Source organism: Ziziphus jujuba, chromosome 4 (assembly GCF_031755915.1).
Source record: "Ziziphus jujuba cultivar Dongzao chromosome 4, ASM3175591v1".
Taxonomy (NCBI): Eukaryota; Viridiplantae; Streptophyta; class Magnoliopsida; order Rosales; family Rhamnaceae; genus Ziziphus; species Ziziphus jujuba.
The window spans coordinates 31,009,459-31,034,549 of record NC_083382.1 but is presented as its reverse complement, the minus strand read 5'-3'; the positions used below and the strand labels follow the sequence as shown (position 1 = coordinate 31,034,549).

The 25,091-nt window shown below is 35.8% G+C and overlaps 5 protein-coding genes across 9 annotated transcripts; all 5 read left to right on the top strand.

Moving 5' to 3' along the window:
- The first annotated feature begins 342 nt into the window (after positions 1-342).
- LOC107415392 (uncharacterized) lies at positions 343-4,247 on the top strand. 4 transcript variants are annotated; one of them, XM_016023709.4, is made up of 12 exons: positions 347-592; positions 707-823; positions 1,113-1,271; positions 1,402-1,491; positions 1,853-1,948; positions 2,046-2,075; positions 2,410-2,493; positions 3,089-3,181; positions 3,259-3,402; positions 3,537-3,644; positions 3,754-3,805; positions 3,948-4,247. In XM_016023709.4, exons 2-12 carry the CDS (start codon positions 725-727, stop codon positions 3,980-3,982), a joined length of 990 nt encoding a protein of 329 aa, XP_015879195.2. In that variant the 5' UTR covers positions 347-592; positions 707-724; the 3' UTR covers positions 3,983-4,247. The 4 variants fall into 4 exon arrangements, with proteins under 4 accessions (XP_048327509.2, XP_015879195.2, XP_048327510.2 ...); XM_048471552.2 differs by lacking the exon at positions 3,537-3,644 and having other exon boundaries at positions 343-592; XM_048471551.2 differs by lacking the exon at positions 2,046-2,075 and having other exon boundaries at positions 350-592.
- A 218-nt stretch (positions 4,248-4,465) lies between these two features.
- Positions 4,466-7,158, top strand: LOC107415401 (uncharacterized). The gene is made up of 4 exons (XM_016023720.4): positions 4,466-4,974; positions 5,641-5,694; positions 6,338-6,397; positions 6,769-7,158. The coding sequence occupies exons 1-4, from the start codon at positions 4,612-4,614 to the stop codon at positions 6,895-6,897; spliced, it is 606 nt and encodes a 201-aa protein (XP_015879206.3). The 5' UTR covers positions 4,466-4,611; the 3' UTR covers positions 6,898-7,158.
- Positions 7,159-9,806: 2,648 nt separating this feature from the next.
- Positions 9,807-11,396, top strand: LOC107415390 (gibberellin-regulated protein 14). Its single transcript, XM_016023704.4, has 4 exons — positions 9,807-10,002; positions 10,188-10,220; positions 10,385-10,844; positions 10,958-11,396. The coding sequence occupies exons 1-4, from the start codon at positions 9,946-9,948 to the stop codon at positions 11,140-11,142; spliced, it is 735 nt and encodes a 244-aa protein (XP_015879190.3). The 5' UTR covers positions 9,807-9,945; the 3' UTR covers positions 11,143-11,396.
- Positions 11,397-12,973: 1,577 nt separating this feature from the next.
- LOC107415428 (GPI ethanolamine phosphate transferase 1) lies at positions 12,974-19,727 on the top strand (the record flags this gene model as incomplete). The annotated part of the gene is made up of 18 exons (XM_016023748.4): positions 12,974-13,406; positions 13,738-13,929; positions 14,061-14,216; positions 14,412-14,705; positions 15,097-15,314; positions 15,407-15,481; positions 15,646-15,712; positions 16,225-16,550; positions 16,707-16,940; positions 17,038-17,225; positions 17,382-17,523; positions 17,611-17,719; positions 17,928-18,030; positions 18,144-18,333; positions 18,561-18,659; positions 18,745-18,803; positions 18,965-19,070; positions 19,244-19,727. Coding segments are annotated over 18 exons (3,156 nt in total), but the record flags the coding sequence as incomplete, so codon positions are not given.
- A 680-nt stretch (positions 19,728-20,407) lies between these two features.
- LOC107415429 (senescence-associated carboxylesterase 101-like) lies at positions 20,408-23,718 on the top strand. 2 transcript variants are annotated; one of them, XM_016023750.4, is made up of 4 exons: positions 20,408-20,738; positions 20,904-21,243; positions 21,475-22,041; positions 22,239-23,718. In XM_016023750.4, the coding sequence occupies exons 1-4, from the start codon at positions 20,731-20,733 to the stop codon at positions 23,085-23,087; spliced, it is 1,764 nt and encodes a 587-aa protein (XP_015879236.1). In that variant the 5' UTR covers positions 20,408-20,730; the 3' UTR covers positions 23,088-23,718. The 2 variants fall into 2 exon arrangements, with proteins under 2 accessions (XP_015879236.1, XP_015879235.1); XM_016023749.4 differs by having other exon boundaries at positions 22,236-23,718.
- Positions 23,719-25,091: the final 1,373 nt, after the last annotated feature.

Below are 25,091 nucleotides of genomic sequence, written 5' to 3'. Positions count from 1 at the left end.
AAAACAATATATTCCATTCATATAATAAAGATAAATATTGAGAAAAATAATATACTAGCAATTGCCATTGTAAATTAAATTTTTATTAAAGCATGTTGCTCGTACATGCTGCCAAATAGGCATCATTTTGTAACTTTTCCCTTGGACGTATTGTGTAATGGCAAGGAATAGTTAATCTCCTTTTATTTAAGAGTGTACTTTTCACTTTTATTAGTACTATTTTTTTTTTAAAAAGAAAAAGAAAAAGCGAAAATAGCTGATGGGTCATGGGCCGTTATAGATTTGGGCTCAGGCCCTTTCTTAGTCCTAGTAACATTCCTTCCAGAGCCCAGGTAATGAGAATGCCGCAGAGAGTACGGTTATGGTCGTGACGTCCCTCGCGAGTCTCTTCACTGCTGCTGAAGAGTGAAGAGACAGTGAATGGTGGCTTTCTGACTAAACTTCTTTTCTTCCTGGGTTCGCTCTCTCTCTCTCTCTCTGGATTGACTGAGTCGACTCGGCACTGCTTCCAAACTAGTTCTCATCATCATCATCATAATCGATAAGGCAGGGGTTTACATTAAATTTGCGATTCCTCGTTTTCAAAAAAAAGGTTAGGTTTTTTGCTCTGTTTGAAGGTGCTGGTTCTCAAACTATTTTCCTTTTAATCTTATTCTTTTTAAAGGTGTCTTTTTTTTTTTGTTTTTTTGGGGGTTTCACTGTATAGATAGTTGGGAAGCTTGAAATGGGAGAAGAAAGGGACGCATTTTACGTGGTTCGAAGGGGAGATATTATTGGTGTTTATAAGAATTTAAACGATTGCCAGCTCCAATCTGGACCTTCGGTATCTTCTCGCAAACATCCTTCCTGTTGTTGCTGTTGAATTTTTGTTTTGGGTTTGGGTTTGTTTTACATGTTATTTGGTCCTTTTCTTTTGTATTATTATTATTATTATTATTGTCTTCAAATTTCACGAACCCCATTTGAATTTTATTTTTTTATCTTCTGGGTTTTATTTCTGTTTTTACGATCTTATTTTCTGTTTTTCTGCTTTCTACATTACTCTTGGAGTGAGCAATATCTATGATGTTTTCCATTTTTTATTTATATTTATTTATTTTTTTGGGTTATAGGTGTGCAATCCTTCTATAAGCGTGTATAAAGGCTATGGTTTGACTAAGGAGGCCCTGAACCACCTTGCCTCAAATGGGCTAATGAACGCTTCTTACACTATCAGTGCCAATGATTTCAAATATGACCTTTTTGGAAAACTTGTTGCCTGTCCTTACCAGGTTCGTTTGATATCGTGTGTTTTCTGACTTCATTGGATGCTTTCTTCTTGTATATATGCCTGGCATAGTTGTGCAAGTTCTTAAACTTTGTTACTCGTTGTATAAGTAAACATATTGATTTTTATTACAGGAACCGTGTTCTTCTAGAGTAAATGCCGCTGATAAGGACTCTTCTCATAAGAGATCGCTGGGAGGTGTTGAGTCTGAAGCTTCTGTAACTGTAAGTTTAATCTAATGGCTTGTTCTTCACTGAGAATTTTATTTCGGTTAATTGGTTAATGTAAGTTCGAGCAATTATCTGGCTATGTTCATTCTATTGATTTTTTTTGGGTTCTTTTCTTACGTTCTTTCCATTCCAATAAAAGTTGGCATTTCATATTTTCTGACAAAATCAAGCAAAAACTGGACCTCATCATGGGTTAACCTGTGACAAATGCTTCTGATGATATTTATCTATTTATTATGCATGAAGCATCTTTTAACTTTAATATCTGACCAAGTTGAAATGAGGATTGAAATGCTTGTTTGGCTGGTTATTTTTTTGGTGTAAAATCTTACTTTTAGTTGTTTTGGTTCTTCAGAAGATGCCAGGGACTAATTCATTTGCAACCTTCCGTCAGAATAAGCATTTCAAATCAGATAGTTCTATTGAAAGCCAACTAATCTCTTTTAGCCCTGTGAGTTTATATCATCAGTTATTTGCCCATTATGTGGCTGTTTTCATTCTATTGATTTTCTTTTTCCCTTCTTTCATTCATCTTATTCCTGCCAAAGTTCCATCATATTCCTTCTGTCTTCTCCGCGGTAAGTTTCTATCATCGGGTATTTGACAATTATGTGACTCTGTTTGTTCCATTGATATTTATATATATATATATATATATGATTGTTCATTCCATTCCAGCAAAAGCTTGCATTTCATCTTTTGCGACTATAAACAAGAAAAACTGGACGTAGACATAGATTAACCTGTGACAAATGCTTATGCCTTTTGTTTCTATTTGTTTATTTATTCTGCATGAAGCATCATATTAGTTGATAAGAGCTGGCTAAATTGAGATGGGCATTGGAATGTCTGTTTAGCTAGGTATTATTATGGTGTAAAAACTTACTTTTGGTTGTTTCTAATCTCCATAAGTTTCCTCCGGCTAGTTCATCTTCATCAGCATTCTATGATGATAAGGATTTCAAATCAGAAAGTCAACCAATTTCTTCCAGCTCTGTAAGTTTCTAGTTTTTTTCTTATTTTGGGGTATTTCCATTAATGTAGTACTGCTATAATTTGTGATCCCACTGTTTATGACCTCTTTATGTCTAATTATATACAATCTTATCATTCTTATTGCTTACATACATGATACTAGCTTATAATTGTATCAATGCATGTGCATGTGCATGTGCACCTTAAGTAACATTTAGGTATGAACTGATGGGTAACCTCCTAGCCATATATGCCAAGAAACTTTATACAATACTTTCATACAACTACTCCACGTGGGCCTTAATCTGCGCATACGAAGAAATAAGAACATGTTTTCAAAGACCTCTGGGAATGCCCGTTTTGTCCGCTCTATTTCTTTTTTCGGTCATTCAGATGAAAAATTCCGTGAGACTATAGATGCCGCCTACTCTTTCCGTTCCTTCTGGGTGGCAACTGTAAATAAATATGTATATAAATCTTTTACCATAAAGTAGGAACTGTATTGATATCTATTTGTGATGTTGATAAGTCCTCCTTGTTGATATGCATGCAAAAGTGATGATATATTTGCAAACTAATGACATGAACTAGCAGCCTCATTTATACCTTTTCTCAGCTTTCCTGTATTCTGGAGTTCGATGGTGCTTCAAAAGGAAATCCTGGACTAGCTGGTGCAGGAGCTGTGCTGCGTGCTGAGGATGGAAGTATTGTATGCGGTCAAACTTTCGATTCTGATTACTGTCTCCTTCACAAAGTTTAGCTCTTTATATCCCTAAGTTTTGATAGGTATGCTGTTTGCGAGAGGGGGTTGGGGTTGCAACAAATAATGTTGCTGAATATCGAGGAGTACTTTTAGGATTGAAACATGCCCTTAAGGAAGGATTTAAACACATTCGTGTCCAAGGCGATTCTAAACTTGTATGCATGCAGGTTAGTAAAGGAAATGTTCTATTGACTCAGTTTGCTGTGTTCTGTTTTCTGTGATCCAATTGTATTCTGGATTTTACCTGTCTGAGCATGTAACATTTGTTTGTAAATTCTTGTGAGCAATTTTCATACAAAAGGTTCAGGGCCTGTGGAAAACCAAAAACCAGAATATGGCTGAATTGTGTAAACAGGCGAAGGAGCTTAAGGAAAAGTTTATTTCATTTCAGATCGATCATGTTATGAGGGTGTGTACAGATAATTTCTTTATGATTTGAAGTTGTGTGTATTTATTTTTTCCTTTTTTATCTGGTGCTGCTGTTAATCTGATTGGACTATTACCGTTTTCTTTTCCAGGAGTTGAATACTGAGGCTGATGCGCAAGCAAACCGAGCAGTAAATCTCAGGGGTGAGAACGTTTTGGATATTTTTTATTTTTTATTTTTTATTCTATTTTTTTCCCCGAGTCTTTGGTTTTCATGGTATGTGGAATGTGGATGTGGGCCATTCATAGTTTGTTTAAGAACTGATTAGAGATTGTAAATGGACAGATGGACAAGTTGAAGTGGATCGTAAGAAGAAGTAACTCTTTTTTAAGTGTTGCAGAGATTGACTGAATCCAGGACTGATGACTTTGCTGAGAGTTTTGACATGCAAAATCTTTTGGCTCGAATATATAAAATTTGTAAATATCCATTTACGTTTTGAAGAATGTAGAAAGCTTTGTCAGCTTGCCCCGGTTAAAATCAAGACCTCTTTTAACTTGACCATTTTGGGAAGTGGATTCATGGAAACTTTTTTTTAATGTTGATTATTATTGCATATAAATTTGAAGCATTAGATTTATTTTATTTAATTGACCAAAAAGCTTTAAAATATGAAATTTCAGATATAACATATAACATTCCAATTATATATATATATATATATATATGTATCTATAAATAAGAGGTTAAACGTAAAAATATTAATAAATAAAATGAGGTATTACACGTTATCAATGATAAAAAATTTATGGGCGCTGGAATTATTGAAGAGGGGAACCTTTATGACGGACGGTTGTGATTATACATTAACAAAGTAACACGGTGTGAGCGATAGAGACTTCAGACAGATAGACAATGGGATAGAGTGGGAGAGATATATGTAGAGCTCCGTTTTCTGGTTGGTGAAACTGAAACTTAAATTCAGAGCCCAAAAATAAAATAAAATAAAATGGCGGTGCATTCGCTCTGTGTCTCAGCATTCTCAGCTCTGAGCTCCTTCTCTACTTGTACCAGTACCAAACCCTCTCATTCTCTTCCCATTCCCAGTCTTTCGTTTCTCAACTTGCGCTCCCGAAGCCACGACGGCGTTTCATGCTCTTGGTTTCCCACACTCAACCAAAACAATCTGCCGCGTAGACTCAGAAAGCTGAGGTCGGCAGACGAAGAAACCACAGTTCCTGAGCAAGAAGATGAGCAACCCACCTCCCAACAAGAAGCTGATGGAGAACCATCCTCTTCCTCCGAAGAACAGGACCAGCAGCCTGTTTCGGTCCCCGTTTCTCCTTCCGACACTCTTACTATGTTCTTTCAGGTACTCTTTTATGGTTTTTTTTTTGTTTTTTCCTCTGACAGTTTGTGCTGAATTTTAGTTTTAGAGTATAAGTACGAGTTGATGGTAGTGTGGGAAGTTTTGGTTTTTTCAAAGGGGGTATGGGTGATTGTGAGGATTCGACGAATCAATATTCGAAATTTTATTTTAAACTCTTACAAATTTGAGTATGGAAACAGTTTTCTGCCCTTTTTGGCTACAAGGGTACTTGGTGAACTTCATTCAATTTGTCTCTTATTTTTAATATGAAAATGAAAATCACTGGGGTGAAGAATTTCCAGCAGTTCAAAACACTTGATGATAGAGCTTCCGGTTTAGCTTTGGACTTGAACAATTCAGTTCTAGTTCACATTTATTTAGATACCATTATAAATTGTCAAATTCTCTTTGCAATTGCTTGGTTAATAGTTTTGGAGAAGATGGTCTACCGCTTAATTTGATGGAGCAAGTTGTAATATTCTCAATCGTTATTTTAGTCAAGCGGTAGAAATTAGCATTTAGGGGTGTCTCAAAATGTTCCAAGCAAATATACTGGTCTTTTAATCTGTTCAGTTTTTAAATTTTTTTGTGTGACCTATTGTGCTTTGTTGAGGACTTTTATGAATATGGAAGTGCTTAAAATATATGAGTTACAACCTATTTTTGCAGGCAGATGGCACATTGAGTGACTCAGCTATCCCTGCAGTGACCAAAGCGTTAGAGGTATATCAATTATATGATCTTGAACTCCTATACATGTGAAAATTTGGCTCCAACTGAATGGTTTTCTCGCCTCTTCTTTAAAAGGCTATCTAATGTTATTGCATGGAGATGATGTACTAAAATGTGATAAAAGGAAATATCCTCCTCTTTTTATATCAAATTTATGCATTTATGCATGGCTCTCTGTCAATCAATAATAAAGCAAAATGATGGGGTATCCAAGGGAGGTGGGAAAACTGATGAATTTTCAAGCTGAATCTAATTGGAGATGCTAAGAAACCTGATGCATTGGTTTAATTTGAATCTTAATTGTAGCCAAGTTCACTATATTAAGAAAAACAATTTGACATTGTGAATGGGTCATATAAATTAGCTTGATTGAAATAGAAGTATTTGAGGTTCAAAGAATTAGATACTGGGTGGATAAGTTACAATATTATGTTGGCAACATTTTTTTGTGATGTTTAAATTTTAAATTGGTGGTGAGAATTGAGTCCTGCTATCAATAAAGTTAAGATTTTTTTTTTAAAAAAAAATAATCTTTTTTAATCTAAATCTGCTAATTTTGTTGTTCTCATATTGAAAAATTGCTATCTATTTTCATCTAACTGCTTCTGTTGCTAATCCATGTATCATCTTGCAGGAAACAGAGGGTATTGCCAATTTGAAGGTTCAAGTTGTTGAGGGTATTGCAAGTGTTGAGGTGTGTATGGATCCGTTCTTCTTTATTTGGTCATTAGTTAAAAGTACCATATACTTTGCTTCATGAATTTGTTAATTTTGAAAACCAAGAGAAGGAAAATGCCTAACTTTTAAACTGAAGTAGCAGTAACATATCGGTTTTATATGATATATTATCCACAAAGAAGCATCTCTTAGACTTGAGTTTGTTAACCACCAATCGAAGCCAGTGAGCTACTACAAAGTCCTTGTTTCTTTCGTGGAAAAGGGGTGGAGATCGTTGATTGGTTTTTTATTTATTGGTTTGCTAGTATGCCGGTAAAGTTGCGTTCTCTACAAGTATTGATTATTCAGATTTTAGTATGCATACTGATTGTCTTCTCTCCTGTCCAGCTGACAAAGCTAACAACGGTACAAGCAACAGGGGTAGCTTCCAGTTTGGTCGAGATCATACAAGGTTCAGGCTTCAAGCTACAAACATTGAATTTGAGTTTTGAGGATGAAGAGAGTGTGGCTGTCTAGATCATGCATACAGATCTAGAAAACACTGAATTCCATAAAAATGAGAAATTTTATGTTAGAAAGCTCTGTCCTTGGATTCTTGGTCTCATTCTTGGTTTCTTCTGTGCATCTGGTTGGGAAGTGTACTGTATTAATTGAGCATTGGTAGTTTTATAGGCTGATTTCTACCTTGCTTTGGAGAACTTGAGTTTGTATTGTTCAGATAGTGGATTAATTATATCAATTTGGTGAGATAGTTTACACAATGAAAGTCTTTGATTATCTTGTAGTGTGCTTGCTGAAGCTGCATGGTGTTGGTTTTCTTGTTTGTTAATACCTTCATGCTATGTGAACGAAAGAAATATATACTTCTGAACCCTTTAAAACCAAATGCATTTGCTCAAGAACTGTTTCTGCTGTCGATTTAATCAGCCAATCAGACAATTGAGTTGACATTTCAAATATCAGCTCGTGAAGCTTTGGAATTAGCCAACTAATCTTGAATCCAGCTCAAAGTTCTAACTGAAGAGTTTTAAACTATTGCTTTCTCATTGCAAAATTGCCTGTTGCATCACAATTCTATCTCTGCTCTTGCTGTTTTTGGCTTGGGAAGTGATGCGTGGCCGTTCATAATAAATTACATTCAACTGCTCTTGTTTATAGTTCCACGGACTTGTCGGTTGGAGCAGTAATTAGAGAACTCAAAACTCTGCATTACAGATGCACATCATATTCCAGGTTCTTGGTAAGAACTTTGGCTGTAAAATCCAATAAATTCCCGTCATAGTTACCAAATATATATATATATATATATATATATATATATAAATTATATGGTGAATACGGTCTGCATTGGAACCGTAGTATTAATGACGATTTTTTATAATATTAACAATGATTTTTTGGAAAATCGTCACCATTACTATAAAAAATTATCATTAATATTGTGGTCCGTATGAGTATTGTCTACACCATAAATAGAATGTATATATATATATACACAATTTCAATAATGAAGATCGACATTAAGAACCAGACAATTTGAGTCCTGCAGTCAAAACCTAAAGAAAGATAACCCTTATATATGGATATTTTGGTTTTCCTCTGATCAAAGAACGTATCAATGTTCTGGTGGGGAAGGCTCAAACTTCGAAACCCTTATCGCTAATAGTTGGCAAAGTTGCAGATATGGCGAGGCTGTCCTGCAGTAATAAATGGGTCAAAACATGGACACGGGCTCTATAGTGTACAGAGCCTTGTATGGACATGGACATAATGCTTTTACCCAGTACTTGTTTGTAAGTTTGCATGTAAATAAGTGGGGCAAAAGCTGGCTTCATGAGTGGACGTACGGCTGCAGAGATATTAATTACTGACCAATAACCTAGGTGCCTTAGAGAGTTTATTCATGGGACAGTGCAAAAGGCCAAGAAAAAAGAAAAAAAGAAAAAGAAAAAAGGAAAAAGAAATAGTGAGAACTTTTTTTTTTGGGCTAACATAAAGAAAAATGAAACCTGTTTTTAGTGTGATAGTGATTTTAAATCTATGCTGTTTTAACCTACTAATGTGGATTTGGTAGCATTTTTCATACTTTTAACTATTATTCCAATGGGACATGCCAGATAAAACCGAGGTCAGAGTCTAAGATTTGATAGATTTCTGTCGGCAACAAAACCTAAACCTAACACATTTTCTGCACTGTACTAAGCAAAAAAACATTGGATTCCTTCTTTTTTCTCATCAATTTGGTCTCACTCACCTAGCAATTTTTTGTAAAAGCTAATTTAAAATGTTATAATCTGGAGGAATCCTCAAACAACTCTGCAACATAACCTTCCAAAATCTGTATGTTATGGGTCTTATATCTATGGAGAAAACTAACTTTGGTTTTCAATTTGAACAGATGTTCATGGCATGTCACGTGTTATCACATGTATAAGATCGAGAGAGAGAGAGAGAGAGAGAGAGAGAGAGAGAGAGAGTCTAACCAGCTTTCCTTATGGATTTTGATATTGTTTCTGGTGAATTTGGGTAAATAATATTGTAGGTGGCTTTGCTCCATCGTATATCTGACTCTGCTTGGACCTCCAGAGAAACAAACTGATTGAAAATTATTATTTTGTAAAGAAAAAAATAATGCGCAAGGGGTAGCAGTCCACATGCTCATCTATTTAACAGTGACAGCTTTGGTCCAAGAATACAGCATCTACTCTTTTGTTTCCTTTCAAGGAAAAAGTATATTTTGGCAATCACTATGCATAGCTAGTAATCCTCTTTTCTAATCTCTAGTATGTAGCTTTTGGTTTAGTCTAAATTACCTGCTATTATATCTAAATCCTTTCATTTGAAAGGAAACCCTTCCAAAAGAAGAAAAAAAGAGTACTATGCAACGTATCTTGTTAGCAATGAGGAAAACGGCAATACCATCCACATACCCCTTTAAATAGTCATATCATGTAAATGGGTTTGGTTGCTCTCCGTGACCCTGTCACGAAATGAGTAAGAGGGGCTAGGTCCTAATGTAAATTGTTCTGTTATTGTTTATTATTGTAGAAAAGAAGTTTTTATTTTTATTGTTATTTTTTGTGAGTTATTAGAAATGTAGTTTTGCTTCGCTTGGGAAGGTTGTTGGTGAACTTAGCTAAGCTTGGGAAGGTTGTAGAACTAATGAACATAATAATATATGAGACTTTTTTTGGTTAAGAAAAATGTATGAGACTTGGCTTTGGTTACAAGTTGTTTTAAAGACGTACATTGTGCGACACATTGAGATGGCTGAGTGAGAAATTAATAAAAACTAGTATTAGCAGACATAGTCCTCGGGGCATGTGGAGGGAAAGTGGCAAGTCAGATTTTTATTGAAAGCAGGACATAAACTATTGTCTCACTGATCTGGTGAAGCTAGCTGGCATTTCACATTTTTATTTAATCAGACACCATCTTCTAATTATTTCTCTGTCCACCATTCCACGCTATTTATACCATACCCTGCTTCTTTCTACGGAGTCATCTCTGAGTGGCCAGGTGCTCAGTTCACCTTTCTTTTCTTCTTCTACATTCTGAGTTGGTATGGCTCCCAAAGCCTTTCTTTTTCTGTTGGCCACTTCTCTTTTGGTAACTACAAGGGTATGAATCTCTCTCTCTTTCTCTTTCCGATTCTCATTCTCATACACAAATCGAACACATATAGAGAAGTTAGCACTTTTTTTCTGCTAATATAGTTTGGAGTCTTAATTTGTAAATACATAGCACTTTTTTTCTGCTAATATAGTTTGGAGTCTTAATTTGTAAATACTCTTTTTCATTTGCAGGTTTCATCTAAGCATGAAGAACTCAATGTAAAGGTATAAATAACCATGATCAAGAAAGTATTTATTTATTTATTTTTTGAAGAATCTCCCTGCTCAGATCATTTACCCACGTATCAAGCCCCCAGTTTGGTCGATGAGTTTTAGTTCAGTAACAAATCCACGGCACTTAAGTTTTGAACTTTCCATTTTGGTAATAGGTTGTTTATGCTAAGCCACCGGCCCCTGCACCTCCAGTCGAGGTACCAACTCCTGTGCCTCCAGTGAAGCCACCGCCACCAGCATTTGTGCCTCCAGTGAAAACTCCACCACCAGTTTCTGTGCCTCCAGTGAAGCCACCGCCACCAGCTTATGTGCCTCCAGTGAAAACACCACCGCCAGTTTCTGTGCCTCCAGTGAAGCCACCGCCACCAGCTTATGTGCCTCCAGTGAAAACACCACCACCGCCACCAGCATATGTGCCTCCAGTGAAAACACCACCACCAGTTTCTGTGCCTCCAGTGAAGCCACCGCCACCAGCATATGTGCCTCCAGTGAAAACACCGCCACCAGTTTCTGTGCCTCCAGTGAAGCCGCCACCACCAGCTTATGTGCCTCCGGTCAAGCCCCCTGTGAATCCACCAGCCACTGCACCAGTGCCTCCTGTGAGGTCCATAGCAGGTACCATATATTATTTTTTTCCAAAAGACTTTTGAAGAATTTATGAGTTGGGTTTTTCATTTTGTGGTCGTTTTCTGATGAAAATATTGGAATGGGTGATTCTGGTTATGCAGATTGCGCCCCATTGTGTGATAACAGGTGCAAAGACCATTCGAGGAAGAACATCTGCACCAGAGCATGCAAAACATGCTGTGCACGATGCAGATGTGTTCCACCGGGAACGTTCGGGAACAGAGAAAAATGTGGCAAGTGCTATACTGATATGACCACCCATGGCAACAGAATCAAGTGCCCTTGAAAATTTGGTTGGTAGGTTTTTCACCATTGTAATAACTATGAGAGAGAGAGAGTGTGTGATGGGAAAATAAATGGTTTTCCAGTGAACTTCCAGGTGCTATTGCGTACCCTCAGATCTTGAACGAGAGCAAATAGTACTATATAAGGCATTAGTTTCTATTTAATTTTCACATGTTGTATCACAGGTATTGGTATATGTTGTTACTTTTTCCCTTGTGACCGTAAGTATAAATATATATATTATATTATTTTATATGTATCTTGTCAATTGCAACCTTTTCGGAGAGAAGGTTGCTGAACATCAAGCAGTTCATGATAGCAATTAAAACAGGAATTTTCGCCTGCTTGTGATGGTAGTTAATAAGGTATAGCTTCAAAGTGACGGATATTGGAGGAAGTAGAGTAGATTCCTTCCTGTTACTGAAACAGGACGTAGTATTCTTGCCCCTTGTTAAACATCTTCAACGGATATTTTCGATTAAAAAGTTCCAACATCCGTCGACTTACGAAGGGACAATGGAAGATTAATTATTCGAAATTTGGTTAATAACCTTCTAACAAAAGAAAAGTAACTTTTAATTTTGGTGGAAGTAACAAAAGAGCATGTACTTGAAGAAAACCAGCAGGCCATGATTAGGAAGTTTATGATAAATTAAGCAGGTGGTATGTGGGGAAGGAAAGTTTTTGCTAGTGTCACCAGGACAAGCAAATCACATTAACCAGGTGCGACGTGGGGAATGGAAGTCTTTTGTTAGTGTTACCAGGACCGGCAAATCACATTGTTGAGTTCATAGTCCCATGCCATCTGGTACATATTCGCTTCTATATCTGAATCTGAACCAAATTCATCCTAGGAATCCTAAGCAAGAAGAAACAAATCCATTATTTTCACCTTCTGATAGCTTCGATGGAAGCTGGATCAAAATATTTACTACATGAGGACTCAAAAAAGCTTGTTAACTGCCTATAAATATACAGAGGGACATAACGATATATCCATTGCAACCCTCTGCATATCAAGCTATTTTGAGAATATATATCATATTATGTATATACATAAACATGGGTTTCCAAAGGGACCGGTGCTATTTTTGTGATATTATTGGACAAGTGAACGCTCCTGCTCTTGCTCCTTCTCCATCTGCTGCAACTTCTATTCTGACTTCGTTTTCTGCAAAGCTCATGGGACACTCGGGTTGCAATGTCTCTTTATCTCCTTATAGAGGTGGCCTAATTAAGCTTCCCATTTGTCCATAAATAGCCTTTTGTTTGAGTTCTTGCTTCTGGATGGTGTTGAGGATCTATATGATAATGGTGTTAGCTTTATACTATATAAGTTAATAGCTCTGTAATTTTTCAATCCGATATGGTTACATATAATAGCAACAAAATTTATCTTTGGTTTGTCATATGGTTATGTATAAGGAATACTTGAAGAAATCATTATCATGTGGATCATTCAAACAAAGTATTAAAAAGAAAAACACACACAGAAAATTTGTTCAAGTACATTGCCTGGTGTGTGATGGTTTATAAGCTTTAAAATTCTTTAAACGTAGTCTAAACTGCTTCTAAATATGGACAAATGCGTTTGAAGAGCATAAAATGTTTTTTTTTTTTTTTTTTTAAACTGCATTTGCTTAGAAATGGTTATTTTGAATAGCTGCTTTTTATTAAAAATGTTTCTCATAAAAAAGCAAAGTTATTTCTACAAGAACATTCCTTGATGGGCATACCTACTTTTAGGTACTTATTCTGGGCTTGTTTATTTGATGGGCCAGAAAAAGAAGAGCCCATAAGTTTTTCTTCCTCACGAATAACGAAAATGAAAAAAAGAAATTGGATTTAGACTGTCTTCGTTAATACAGCAGAGAGTTTTGATTAAACTTGAAGCTGAAGACATTTCAAAAGAGATCGAACCAAGCCAAGGAGCAAAACCCAACAGTGATTTCAGTCAACCTTTGCCAAAAAACAAAGCAGAAACCAATATACGAATCAATAAAAGAACCAAAAAAAATATGGGTCGTGGCGACGGGATCTTGGGGATCAGAGACGCAGCAGAAGGAGGAAGCAGAGCAACAGTAACAAGAAGAAAGAAATGGCTGAAAAGGCGGGAGAGATGGCTGGTGGTACTGGGTGTGGTTCTACACGCCGTTTACATGCTTAGTATATTCGATATCTACTTCAAGACCCCCATTGTCCATGGCATGGATCCGGTCACCCCTCGTTTCCAAGCTCCCGCCAAGCGACTTATCCTTCTCGTTGGTACGACCATCATAAACAACCCCCACCTGTTTGTCAGTTTGTCCAATTCAAATGTTGCTATTGTATTGAAAAAAAAAAAAAAAAAAAAAACAAGTGGGTTGTGGGTCTCTCTGTTTTGTCTGGTATTAAGTGAGGGAGACTAATTTGAGCTCAAGCTTTCTTTTTTTATTTGTTTGCTCTGCTGAAAAATTTCTACTTTGGGGTCTTGCCTAACAAAAAAAACTCATCTTTCCTGGCCATTTGTGAAGAATGGTTTAGTTGAAATATAATCCTAGAAAGTTAATTTGTTTATTTTTTTATGCTATTGGGGATAATTACGATAAAAATGCAGCTGATGGGTTGCGTGCTGACAAGTTCTATGAGCCGGATTCTGAAGGAAACTTCAGAGCACCATTTTTAAGAAGTGTAATTAAAGAGAAGGGCCGGTGGGGAGTATCTCATGCTCGTCCTCCAACAGAGTCAAGGCCTGGACATGTCGCAATAATTGCTGGTTTTTATGAGGATCCTAGTGCAGTTACTAAAGGTGGAGCTTTATTTTTGTGCTATCTTTTTGGGAGTTAATTCTCATGTATCTTTTATTAAAGTTTTCTTTCGTCCAGTCAAATGTTTTGGCATCCCTTTCTGTACGCTAAAGTTTCTGCATTCCTTTTTCAGGATGGAAGGCTAATCCAGTTGAATTTGATTCAGTATTTAACCGAAGCCGGCATACATTTGCTTTTGGTAGCCCAGATATAGTTCCAATATTCTGTCGTGCCTTGCCACACAGCACGTGGAATAGCTACCCTCATGAGTTTGAAGACTTTGCTACCGGTTTGGTTACAGTCTTTGTACATGTTATTTTTCATTACGAAAAGTTTATCGCCTGGCATCTTAAAATTGCATTGTCAATTGAGTTTCTTACGAGGTTTACAGATTTCTTCCTCGAAATTTAGCGGTCTGAAACAATTGTAGGATCTTATTTTGTCATGAAAGTTTTATGTTGCAAATCTTCGAGTGTTCATGCAGATGCCTCGTTTCTGGATGAGTGGTCTTTTGATCAATTTCAGAGCCTTCTTAATAGGTCAAACCAAGATCCAAAGTTGAAGGAGTTACTTCTACAGGATAATCTTGTCGTATTTTTGCACCTACTTGGATGTGACTCAAATGGTCATGCACATAAGCCATATTCGTCCATTTATCTCAATAATGTTAAAGTTGTAGACAATATAGCTGCAAGGGTTTATAATCTTGTTGAAGATTATTTCAAGGACAACCGTACAGCATATATTTTTACGGCTGACCATGGAATGAGCGACAAAGGTGAGGACTACTGTATACTGCTCTACTTCCATATAGGGATACACAGTTTATATATTTATCTTATTTGCCTTATGTATTGTATATGAATCTAAGATGGAAAGTGGAGCTTTGAAAGAGCTGGTTAGGGTCTTCCTCATGTTTTCCAAACCGACCAGCTACGTACTATAAGTGATGGGTGGTAAACAATTTCAAAAAATGTTCCTTGGCCTTGAATTTGGATATGTTAACATGATTTCATATAACAGCCTGATATGTTAGTGTCTGTTTGTTAAGAAGTTGTCTTTTCTGTTTATATTTTATAACATTCAGTTTCTCTTTTCTCTCAAACATTTTTAAACTTTTGGCATTTACACATATTGTTTGTCCTATAACTCTGTGGTTTGAATGATAGGAAGCCATGGCGATGGACATCCCTCAAACACCGATACTCCCCTTGTTGCTTGGGGAGCAGGAGTTAAATATCCCAGGCCAATATCTCGCAGCAACCTCACCGACTGTGGTTTTCGATTTATTGATGAGCATATGCATGACACACCAACACCTACAGAATGGGGCCTTCATGGCATAGAACGGGTTGATGTTAATCAAGCTGATATTGCTCCACTCATGGTTGAGCATTTTGTTTTCCTGAAATAATCTTTTTCATTTTGAAGTACCATCATGGTTTATCTCTCTCACAAGTTTATTGACTTTTCTGGCAGTCAACTCTTCTTGGTTTGCCATGCCCTGTAAATTCAGTAGGAAGTTTACCTCTTGATTATGTCAACATGTCTGAGGTATATATGAATGCAGTTGATCCTGTAAATGCATAAAGGTTAATTTTGTTATAATTCTAGGAAGAATTTTATTTTTTTCTCTAGAAATTTCTGTTTGATGATTCTAATTGGTCCAACTTGGATATAAGGCAGGAAACTGAGATTTGTTTTTATTTGACGTCCAGGAGGCAGAAGTTGAAGCTGTGCTAGCCAATTCCAAGCAAGTACTATCTCAGTTTCTTTACAAGTCACGTATCCTCTGGGTTGTATTAATTCTTACTTTTCTCAGTGATTCAGTGTAAAAGAGCATTGTTTCCTTAAAGCCTTTAACTATGTCTATTTGATTTTTTTTCCAAGGAAATAAAGTTTTTTAAGTTTTCTGCTCACAAAAATTATTATCAACTCTATTGTGTTTGGAATTAGTATGTTTTACACACATATTTTATAAATGTAACCTGCTTCTTCTTCTTCTTCTCTTTTTTTTTTTTTTTTTTTTTTTTCGCCCCTTAAAAAATAAAAGCATCACAAGGCATTTTGTTTCAATTTTTGTAACATTCAACATTGAGTGATACATTTATTGATTTGAATCTCTTTGTCTGGTTATTATTTTCTTCTAGTTATTTTCTCATTAAAAAATTGCTTTTTCCATTTTTTATATTAAAAATGTTTCAATGCCTTCGTCTTTGTTGTTGGAGATTTGTGAAATGACAGAGAAGAATTTAACAGGTTTCTATTGTGTATTTGATTTCTTGACAAAACTTAAGAAATGAAACAGTCAAATTCATTAAATTTCAAGCCTTTCAAACCACTGGCCCATTATTCCACTATGTTGAATGAAATCGAGTACCAAATATCTGCTAAAAACCATGAAGCTGCTATGAAGCTATCTGAAGAACTCCGAGGCTTGGCACTGCAAGGACTTAACTATTTTCAAACTTACGATTGGTTGATGCTCATGACTGTAATTAGTCTTGGATATATTGGTTGGATGATCTATCTTGTTCTTCATGTGCTACAATCTTATACTTCACTGTCAGGATATCCATTTAGAAAGGAGCAAACAGTTCACCAGACAAATGATACAACAAAAGTAATGTCTATGTAAGCTTGACCTCTTGTAAGCTGCATTCTTGATTTATAGATTACATGTTTCACATCCCTCATATTAAGGGAGTTTTTTTTTCTAACCTTCTCCTTTGTGTATAATTTCTTTAAAAAAAAAAAAAAAAAACTTTATATATGTCAGGTTCAACTGTGTGGCTGCCTGTTCATGGGAGTAATTAGTATTCTGCTGTTTATTGAGCGTTCTCCTCCTCTCTACCATGCATACACAACAGTGACAGTATTTCTGTGGACACAAATATTTAGTGAATATCAGTTTATAAGAGCATTATGGAACCAGTTACATGGAAGAAGATTCTATTATATCATTAAGATTCTAGGCACTTGTGCTGTGTCAGTATTCATTCTTGAATTTCTGGTACTGAAATCTAACTTACCATGGATCTTCCTACCTTAGGTCAATTGTAAAGTGCTAAAATAGAATTTTGAATCACGTTACCTTATAACTGCTGTAGGTTAATAGCTTCACGGAGAGGCAGCTCTACACTTGGTGTTTCCTGATTGTGGGAGTCATAGCTTCTCTTACTCTATTTAAATCACTTCCATGGAGATCTGGGATACCACTCTTTGCTTGTTTGGCATGCTGGTTCTTATCTGTATTTACTTTGATGCCAGCAGAAATTCCTGAAAATAATCATCTAGTGTAAGTCACTTTTTTATTAGTTAATGAAATTTGATTGCTTGAAACCCAAGAGGTCCATAATTAGTTAGTGAAATTTAAACTCTTGACTTCAGTATCCACTTATTATGTCTGTGTTGGCCATGAGGATGGTTTATATTTCTTAAATTTTGTTTTCAGAATTGGGAGTGGCGTGATGATTATCATGATAGGAATGGCTGCAAGGTGGCTTGATCTGCATGCTGAAGGGAACAAGTACTGGCTAAGTATATGTAATCATGAAATGAAGACAACAAGCTTTCCCATGCTCTTTCAATTACAGGTGAAAAAAATTTCTGTCCTCTATTTGCATGTAAAGCTTAACTATTTAACTTGCTAATGTATCAAAGGGAACTCTTCTGCAATTCAGGCTCTTTTGGTTGGATTATCTTCTGTGATGGTCTCGTTATCAACATCTCATCGAATACAGAAACGAGAACTTCTTGCATTGCACCAATTCATCAATTGGTTCATTGCTGGTATACTTTTGGCTCTTTCTTATTCTTCTTCTTCTTTTTTTATTTTTTTATTTTTTTATTTTATATATATATATATATAATTTTTTTTATTCTTTTAACTTTGCTGTTATTCAAAATATACCATGTTACTCATTGCAAGGTTTAGTTTGTCTGAATCGTTTAGAAATGCAACTTGTTTAGAAATACCTGTCACTTTGTGTTTTTGTAGGTTTCTCAATGATTCTCCCGTTGTTTTCGGCAAATGGTCTCTTGTCCAGGCTTACTTCTATATTTCTTGGTTTTGCACCCACATTCCTTCTGTTATCCATTGGGTATTTGTCTTTTATATGCCGTTGTCATTGTTGTCTTCATTATAGTTTTTTGAAGATGCAGAATGTGGGATAAAAGTCTTTTGATTTTTAACTTTTTCTCAAAATCTATACAGATATGAAGCTATATTTTATGGTGCTCTTGCTCTTGTACTTATGGCATGGATACTATTTGAAAACACACTTCTTTATGCAAGTAAAGTGAAAAGGTCACCAGCTTCCTTGCAAAATGTCAAGGATGATGTCGGACTTGAATTTGGTAATAGATACTTGCAGCTATCAGATGTGAGGATTCCATTAACCTTTGTAAGTTCTACTCTCTCTCTCTTTTTTTGTTTTTTGTTTCTTGTCTCCTTATACTTTCTACCTTCTTCTTCATCACTGTGGGTCTTTTTCTTAGGATTGTTTTAGATACCGAAGAACTAAAGATTTTAATCGAAGCACCAGCTTCCATAGATTGTTTCAAGTCTTATTGATAATTCCAATGATCTTGACATTGATATTTATTTCTCTAATTGCTTTTATCATTTTAGATGGTTTTGTTTAATGTTGCCTTCTTTGGGACGGGGAATTTTGCAAGTATTGCAAGTTTTGAGATATCTTCTGTCTATCGGTTCATTACTGTCTTCAGCGTAAGTAAAGGTTGAATTTTCCAATGCTTTTCCTGCGTTCTTCCCTAAACTGTTACTGATCTGCAATCATCCATTTATTCTGCAGCCATTTCTGATGGCAGCCTTACTTATATTCAAACTGTTCATTCCGTTTATGCTTGTCATGTAAGTAAAGGTGCAACTTTATATTTGATACCTGGAAACATGCTTAGTCAACACATACTATTCTTATATTGGAAGAAAAAGTTTTGATCCATGTTCAATATACATGACTCGTCTATGTATGACAATCGATGCTTATGTTTTTGCTCTGGTCTGAAATGCAGATGTGCATTCAGTGCAATAACAAAGTTAAACCGTCTTCCACGGTTGGGATGCTATTTTCTCGTTATAGCATTATCGGATGTGATGACTATTCACTTTTTCTTTCTGGTATGATTAAAATGAAATTTTCTCCTGGTTTCTTATCTCCTTCATGGGACATATTCATGAGAAATACATATATGTATACCACTTTAATTTGGTTAAAAAAAAAAAAAAAGGGAGGAAATTTTTTCAAAGTTATGCCCTTTTGACTGTACTTAATAATTCTGATTGCTTACCAGGTACGAAATAAAGGAAGTTGGATGGAAATTGGTAACAGCATCAGCCATTTCGGAATCATGAGTGCTCAAGTCGTGTTTGTGCTGTTACTTTTTGCCCTTACCAACATATACACGAAAGATATCCATATCAGTTCAACTCACCCATCTTCTCGAAAAGCAATGTAAATCACCGTCAAAATGGGAAATTCACGAGACCAAAATCAGTCAAAGCTAGCATTTCGTGGAAGGGAGCAGCGCTCTGCTTTGAAAGAAGCTTTGAGGATCCAAGAGTAGCTTCTGTGCTTGTGTCTCTTTCTGCTCTTTCTACAGGCTCTTGTTGCTTTAGAGGGCTTCAATTCAATGGGATTTTCCAGATTTCCCCAATCATTCTTACGACTAGCTATAAGAGTTTGACATTCATTTTTAGAAAGTGGTTTTTAAACAAGTGATTATGAGCCTGTATTTTCAATTGCGAGCCTTTTAAGGATTCCATTTTCAGTTTAAATAGCTTATATTACGATAATGGTGACAAATGAACAATAAACTACATCCGTTACAAACACTTACTAAAAATGGCTTTTGTGGATATTTTTGTGAAGTAATCAAAAGGTAAAACATTTTGTCATTTAATTACATTGCACGGAAAAGAAACCTGTGGAAGCACTGATTCTTATTTTGACCGTGTGTCATAAGTTAATAAAACCAACAGGCGGCTTTTATAGAGGGATGTTGATGAAAATTTAGTACGTGAATGTGAAAAAACGTACTTATTTTTCACAGGTCAATTCATTTTCTGGCCATGAAAGATGAATCTCGCCCACAAAGCACGGTTTAGCTGAGAGTACCCTTTTTATAAGTACGATGAAAACCCCTAGTCAAAAAAAAAAAAAAAAAAAAAAAAAAAAAAAAACACTACTTTTTGTGACAAGCAACATGGATATTTTCAGGTTTAAATTTATTCAACTGGCCGGGAAGATTCGACAACGGCAATGTCTACTTAAAAGGAAAGTAAAAGAAAAACAAGTAGGAATGGTGAGAAATTCTGAAAATGAAAATGGTAGTTTCCTCGCACGCGTTTCAGTCCGACATGTCACATGTCCTTGGGCATATTATAGTACCCCACCAAAACCCAAAAAGCCATTCCATTGAAACTGGGTCGACAAGTTCTTTAAGTTTCTCACTTTACTGGACCTTACTTGACTAGGAAGAAATTTAATGGAATCAGCGAAGAAGTTTCCTGTTTGGCTTCAAATTACCTAACTGGTCGTCAATGGTCTCTTAATGCTTGCAAGTTAATGGTCATTTTTTATTTATTATTTTTGCTTGGTAGCTTCTTACCGGGTCATTGTTTAATGAAAAAAGTTGACTCGGTGAAAAAAGGTGACTTTTGAATTTTCCATCAAGAGAAGAATAAAATTGAAAAAAAGTTGGCTTAAATTGGCATTCTGAGAGTCATCTAATCCATCCTTCTTCAGAGTTTTCTAACAGGGTAACACAGTGTGGCAAAGATGACTGTGTAAGTAATGTACAATGTTTTTGTTTTCCTGTTTCTTTCTCATTCAGAGCAAAAATCCAGAGCTGTTTTTTTTTTCTTTTCTTTGTTTTTTTGAATAACTGGGTAACTATGCTGTGTTTCCACCCTTTTACTGTTTTTTCCTTTGAATTTTGTTCTGTATTGCAGATTTAGCAATGGGTCAGAAACGGCAAATTTGGTGGCGAGCTCTGGCCTCCTCCAACAATTATGGACTGCAAATTGGAACCTTTATGGAAACAATGATCCAAATGAACGTCTTAGATTCCAAGTTTACTCACAAGAAAACTACAACATCTTGGCTTTTGTTACTTCCCCTTTGACACTTCAAGCAGATCAGGCAGATTTAGCTTCCTTATCAACATTAAAGGAGAAATTTCCTGTCTTCGAATTACTATGCAGCAAAAACAACCCGACTTTCGCCATTAACAAAGCTACAATTTTACTCTTTGCTTCCTATCATAACATACTTTCTGAGCTGAAAAATGAGGTACATCTCTTTCTTCCCTTGAGAATCTAAAATATTATTAGAGAAATAAATGTCAAAGCTAGAGTCTACTAGCTTGATCTGCTAGAAGAAACATCTTATTTTGCTGAAGATCTGGATTCATATTTGAGAATATTATGCCCATATATGAGACTTTCAGAATGTTACTAGCCTAAATTTGACTTTTTGTCCTTTACACTCACTACACAATTTGGAAAATCCTATTGCTTTCAGCTTTGCAAAGGCCCCCCATATAAACCATTGATTATCACTGGACACTCTCTGGGAGGCTCAATTGCTTCACTCTTCACCTTATGGATGTTGAACAGCATGGACTTATCAAAAACCAAACGCCCACTTTGCATCACTTTTGGTTCACCTCTTATTGGTGACCACTGCCTACATAAAGCCATCTTTCAATCCCAAACATGGAAGTCTTGCTTCCTGCATGTAGTCACTAACCAAGATCCAGTACCCAGAATCCTCCTACACCACAAACCTGCCCATCAAAAAGGTGTCTACAAACCATTTGGGACATTCCTTATCTGTTGTGAATCAGGGTCTGCTTGTTTTGAGGATCCTGATTCCATTCTGGAATTGTTGGCCGCAACTGCCTCGCATGGTGCTCAGAGTCAAAATCCTTATCAAGCCATGCCTTCGGTTGATTATGGACCAGTGGTGGAAAATCTTTACCATCGGACCTTTTGCAAGGGTGCCACAGAGTTGGTTGATTGGGCTAAGCAACCATTTGAAGTTGGCATTATTAGACAACTCCAAGCAATAGGAGTTGCTCAACCGCAGGTAACTAAGATTCAAATTATCATATTTTTGGCAGAGAGCTTTATATGAGTATCTGTGTGCTGTGGGAATGTAATGTATTGTTATTAAAGAAAAGGGAAATGCAGTGTTTTTCATTTAATTATAACCACTTTTGTTTGTTTATATCTCCCAAAACTCTGCTTTTTGCCTCACCTAATTTCTTAAATTCATGGCAGCAGCAGCAGAACATAGACATAATAAATCTGATAAAGCGGGAAAAGCAACTAGTTTCAAAGACGAAGTTATTTGATCCCTCAAAGAAGTTGAATGATATGAAAATATATATGGTCTACCTGGAATGGTACAAGAAATTGTCTAAAAATGACAAAACTGGATATTATGACAGCTACAAAGAAAAGAAGGGTACGTGTGAATTTAATGTTGAAGTGTTCAAGAAAGAACTTACAAATTACTGGAAAGACATGGTTAAAGAAGCAGAAAATAAGCCCCAGAAGGAAGGAGCCTCCTTTCGGATTCGTTGGCTAGGTGCAGGAACAAACTACAGAAGGATGGTTGAATCACTTGACATCGCTGAGTACTACAAGGAAAACAAACTCAACTATGAAACTCAAGGAAGATCTCATCATTACATCAGATTGGAGGCATGGCTGAAAGAATGGGAGGAATTGCTGAAAGAAGAAAATAATTCAGGAGGCAAACAAAATAACTCAAAGAAGGAAAGTGTAGCTTCAATTCTGACAATAGATTCATGTTTCTGGGCAAAAGTTGAGGAAGCTATCATTTTATGCAATTTGCTGAAGACAGAAAAATTTGGTGCTGAAGAGAAAGTGAAGAAGTTGAAAGATTTTGAGAGCTATGTGTGGGGTTTGCTGACTAACTACGAAGTATCCTCTGAGATATTCTTAACTGGAAGCAGCTTTATGAAGTGGTGGAAAGATTGGAAAGCTTATAAGAAAACTTTGGGAAGCTCCTTTACCTCACCACTCGACGACTTCATGGAATCTCGGGAATATGTAGACTATGATGGTGGTAACTGGTCTCCACCTATTTATACTCGACCATTTTAAGTTCATATCTGATTATTGTTATCTGCCACTGTCCCCTGCCTCTCACCCTATCGAGTTTGAGATTTTTACCCACATTTGAGCCATTGTGTTTGCATCCCCGACTAGTAATGTATTTTCACTTTCCCTCTTTCTGGATGTAAAAAATATGAAAGATCTGCTTTTATTCACCTCTTTTTAATAATATTCATGCAGAAAATGGATGATTATGTTTCTTTGTTAATTTCCTTCGCATGTCAGGTTACAGAGTTACTATTTACTTGTATCAATGCAATAAAACAAGTGTTGAATGTCTCTAAATTCATGTGCTTGAAGCTTGATGGCGTTGGTTTGATGTGTAATGGTGTTTTGGAGAGGTAGAATTGGAGGAGGCAACAAGGGAGTTTCAAAGAGACTAGGTAAAAATTGGATCGGCACAAAGCCGCCGCCCTGACTTTATGGTTTTTGGGTGCTGAAATGACAAGTTTGCTCCTCTTTAGTAATATATCTTTTTGGGGATTCAAGGTAGGGGTTTATTATGTGAGCGAAACCCTGTTTTAGTGAGAGAGAGAGTGTTTTCTTTGGAAGCCATTGTTGGAGACCAAGTCAAGCTTGTATTTTTTCAAGATTAATGAAAGATACTCTTCCTTACTTATTCTGTGCATCTAGATTAACTTGATCAAACCATGTGTACTTATTTCTTGCTCTCTCTTGTCTCTCTCTAAATAGTTGATTCTTGTGGCTATATTTATCTATTGCTTGTATATTTTTCTTTATTGATTAATTTGCCTAGTGAGATACATTATTTAAACTATATATAATCTACATAATTCTTCAACAACAAGAATCTGTATCGATATATAAGCATCACAATGTTATCAACAAAAAGATGGGAAACCTCATAAGAAGTTTTCTGAACTCTCATCAACCTTTGGGGGTGAGATGGCCATCGTTTAAGCAAGACGTAGCTGTTTTCTTGTTAAGATTATCTTTATAATGAAGAACTTTTTCCATAATCGGTAGTAACACATTTCTAATTAATACTGCTTTGAGGCCGGGTGCTCACTCACTATCGTAATGCTTTAGTTTGAACTTTAAACCAAACAACATTACCTAACCAAAGAATCAATTGCAAGCACATTTTTCTATGCCTCATTCTTTGGCTTTTATTAGAATAAGAAAGTATTGGTGTGTAATGGGTGGGATACGCGTTTTGACGAAAAAGAAAGCTTGAGAAAGAGTTCATATCAGCTGCTAATCTTGAATTCCAATGCAATGATTGCAGCTAATCTTTAGTTGGTGTAAAGTTTACTAAACTTGACTTAGATTTACACTTGCTTTCGTATTTTAAATGTTTATTATGCTCATTAAGAATTTCTACATCCTTAACTTGGTCATGCATCTTTATGTCTGAAAGCTTGCTTGCATTCTGTAGGTCATCTTTTTCTTTAATGTAGTCCCCATTGACTAAAAACAAGACTAAGACCTACAGCATAATAAGCATAAACATAAAAAAAAATATATATATTTATATATATATATATATATATAAACAAACACGATTTTCATAATCATTGACTGAGAGCGTCAATGGGTGCACTATTTTATTTCCATGATTACTCAAAGGTCCGGGAAAGCAAGAAGAAGCCAAAGCCGACCCAACTTTTTAATACAAGGTCTGGAAAAAGAATAACATGGACTTTAAAAACACCAATCAACTACTCTCGTAATTATATGATATGATTATTTGCTAACCCAACTCGCCTTCCATTCTACTCTGGTTTGCTTTTAAAAATAAAAAATAAGGGTACTTTGCACTATTTGTTTTTGAATTATACTCATATTTGTAATTTAGTTTTTGAACTTTTGTTTTTGGCATTTTAGTTTTAAACTTTATTTTATAATACATTGTGATCTTTAAACTAATTTTTATTTTAAATTTTTAACAGTTTTAACATAGTTTTGAAACATGCAATAACAATTTTGGTCTTAAATTATTTTTTAGTTTTATTTTAAATAAGTTTAAGA